Raw genomic sequence first — 3,256 nt, 5'->3', positions numbered from 1 at the left:
GATACTGGGTCACTGCGCCCTCGACCTCCTCGGATCCTGAGTAGCTGAGACTACAGGCATGAGCCATAACGCCTGACTAGTTTTTTTGTTTTTTTGGGTTTTTTTTTGTTTTTTTTTGGTGGAGACTTCCTGTATTACCCAGGCTAGTCTCAAACTCCTGGCCTCAAACGATCCTTCTGCCTTAGCCTCTCAAAGTGCAGAGATTACAGGTGTGAGCCACCATGCCCAGCCCAATATTACTGTCTAATCATAGTCCTTGCTCAATTTCACTACCGATTGCCTCAATGATGTCCTTTATAGCTCCCCTCACCCCACTTTTTTTCTTTGTTAATCTAGGATCCAATAAGGATCACCCATTGTGTTTAGTAATTATGTCTCTTTTAATTTTTATTTATTTATTTATTTTTAGACACTCACTCTGTGGCCCAGGCAGGAGTGCAGTGCCACAAAGATGGCCCACTGTAACCTCGACCTCCTGGGCCCAAGGGATCCTCCCGCATAGCTGGGACCACAGGCATCTACTACTGCACCCGAGCTACTCAGGAGCCTACGGGTTTGAGGCCACTTGGCTGATTTTTTTATTTTTCGTAGAGATGGTCTCACTTTGTTGTCTAGGCTAGTCTTGAACTCCTAGCCTCAAGCAATTCTCCTGCCTTAACCTCCCAAAGTGTGGATTTATAGGCATGAGCCACCACACATAGCTTGCTTTTTTTGTTTTTCTTTTGAGACTGCAGTCTTGGTGTGTTGCCCATGCTGACATGGGCTCAGGGGATCCTCCCATCTGAGGCTCCTGAGTAGCTGGAGCTGTGCACCACTGGGCCCAGCTAATCTAGTCTCTTTACTCTCTGATCTGGAACATTTCCTCAGCTTTTCTGTGGCTTTCTTGACATTTGCATTTTTTGTTTGTTTGTTTTGTTTTGAGACAGAGTCTTGCTCTGTCGCCCAGACTGGAGTGCAATGGCACAATCTCGGCTCACTGCAACCTCTGCCTCCTGGGTTCAAGCAGTACTCCTGCCTCAGCCTCCCAAGTAGCTGGGATTACAGGCGCCCACCGCTACGCCCATCTACTTTTTGTATTTTTAGTAGAGACAGAGTTTCGCCATGTTGGCCAGGCTAGTCTCGAACTCCTGACCTCAGGTGATCCGCCCACCTTGGCCTCCCAAAGTGGACATTTGCATTTTTTAAAGAGTAAAGTCCAGTTATTTTTTTTATAATGTCTCTCAACTTGGATTTATCTAATGTTTCCTTGTGATTGGATTCATAGTGTGCATTTGCAGCAGGAATACTACCCTAAGTGAAGTCACGTCCTTGAGTTCTCAGTGTGTCTCATCAGTAGACACAGGTGTTGGCCTGTTCCATTATTGTGATACTTACTGCCATTATATGGTTAAGGTAGTGTCCACTGTAAAGTTGCTATTTTTTTCTTTTGTACTTAATAAGTAATTTGTACAGATACTTTGAGATGATGTGAGTAATAGATGACTTCCAACATATTCCAATGAAACCGTCACATGACCCTTAGAGCCAGGCACGATCAAGTCACAGATTGATAGAGCAAGGCTCAGAGAGATTTTATAAGTAGCTCTTACTAGAGGTCACACAGTAGGTGTTAGTGGGAGAGCCACTTTCTGAGTCCACAGTGAGCTCTTTACCACTGCTCTGTGCTGTCAGACTTTGTTGAAGATGACACAGTGTTGGGGCCCTGGCAGGTACTGATCGGAAGCCAGCTCCCCCACCCATTTGGGCTGACCCTCTATGGAGAGCGCATCTATTGGACTGACTGGCAGACTAAGAGTATACAGAGCGCTGACCGGCTGACAGGGCTGGACCGGGAGACTCTGCAGGAGAACCTGGAGAACCTGATGGACATCCATGTCTTCCACCGCCGCCGGCCCCCAGGTGAGCAGCCCTTGGCTCACATTGGCTTCTCCTTGGCCCTCCTATGCCCTAACCCTCCCCATTGAACGTCCCCTCCTCTCTACCCAGTGTCTACACCATGTGCTATGGAGAATGGCGGCTGTAGCCACCTGTGTCTTAGGTCCCCAAATCCAAGCGGCTTCAGCTGTACCTGCCCCACAGGCATCAACCTGCTGCCTGATGGCAAGACTTGCTCACCAGGTGAGTGAAAGCATCACAGATCTAGATGCAGCCTCTCTGGGAGGGGGCAGTGACTCTCTTCCTTCCTTGCAGATGGGCTCCAATGTGGTCTGAGAAACCATGAGTCCTGCTGCTTCTAGAGGCCCAGGGGAGAGACTCGCGGCTTTTAGAAAAGGGGAGGGGCCTGGGGAGAGGCCCTTGGAAGCAGGTAGAAAGGACTGGAGGCAGGGTCCACCTAGTTCTTATGATGTCTTCATGCATATTAGATAAAGTTGCTCCTTTCTCAAGACACTTTCCTCTCATCTCTTAGTACATTGTCATAATATACTGATTTGGTTGGAATAAGATACTTCTGGCCAGGCACAGTGGCTCACACCTGTAATCCCAGCACTTTGGGAGGCCGAGGCAGACAACTCACTAGAGGTCAGGAGTTCAAGACCAACCTGGCCAACATGGTGAAACCTCGTCTCTACTAAAAACACAAAAATTAACCAGGCACGGTGGCACGTGCCTGTAATCCCAGCTACTTGGGAGGCTGAGGCAGGAGAATCGCTTGAACCCAGGAGGCAGAGGTTGCAGTGAGCAGAGATCACGCCACTACACTCCAGCCTGGGCAACAGAGTGAGACTCTGTCTCAAAAAAATAAATAAAAAATTAAAGACACTTCTAACTGCCTAAAATTGGTATAATGAAAACAGAAATGTATGATATCTACAATGTCATGGTGCCCTCCCCCTTAGATGTGCCACTTTTGTGAGCACACAACCTATGTGACAGCCTTATTGGAGGGTCCCAGAAGCAGTACCTGGCTACCCAGATGTTGGGAGTCAAGGTTTCTCCCTAGGAGATGCTGCAGGGCAGGCTGCACTTGAACTCTAACCTCCCTGGGAATTTGAGTGAGAAAGGAGCTGTGAACTGTGCCTCCCAGGTTGTGAGTAGAGCCCACTGGGGTCCCTTTATTCCCTTTCTTTTTTTCTGTTTCTTAATCTTCATGGTAAAGGGTCCATCAAAGACAGCCACTTTCATAATGTTAATAAAGAGGCATTATTTATGAATATGTGTGAGACCTAATGGTAAGTGCTTTGTGTACATGATCTTTTAACCCTTACAGCCACCCTGTTATTGTCCCCATTTTATAGATAAGAAAACTGAGGCTTAA

The 3,256-nt window shown here is 47.5% G+C and overlaps 1 protein-coding gene across 1 annotated transcript in view; it reads left to right on the top strand.

The window, feature by feature from the left end:
* Positions 1-3,256, top strand: part of LRP4 (low density lipoprotein receptor-related protein 4) — a 51,572-nt gene that overhangs the window by 21,741 nt on the left and 26,575 nt on the right. The window contains 2 exon segments of the mRNA XM_012001465.1: positions 1,672-1,899; positions 1,987-2,118. Coding sequence (XP_011856855.1) covers positions 1,672-1,899; positions 1,987-2,118 — 360 coding nt within the window.

The sequence above is a fragment of the Mandrillus leucophaeus genome, unplaced genomic scaffold (genome assembly GCF_000951045.1).
Source record: "Mandrillus leucophaeus isolate KB7577 unplaced genomic scaffold, Mleu.le_1.0 Scaffold66, whole genome shotgun sequence".
NCBI classification, from domain to species: Eukaryota; Metazoa; Chordata; class Mammalia; order Primates; family Cercopithecidae; genus Mandrillus; species Mandrillus leucophaeus.
Note: the sequence above shows the minus strand (reverse complement) of the source record. Positions and strands in the feature narration are given on the sequence as shown.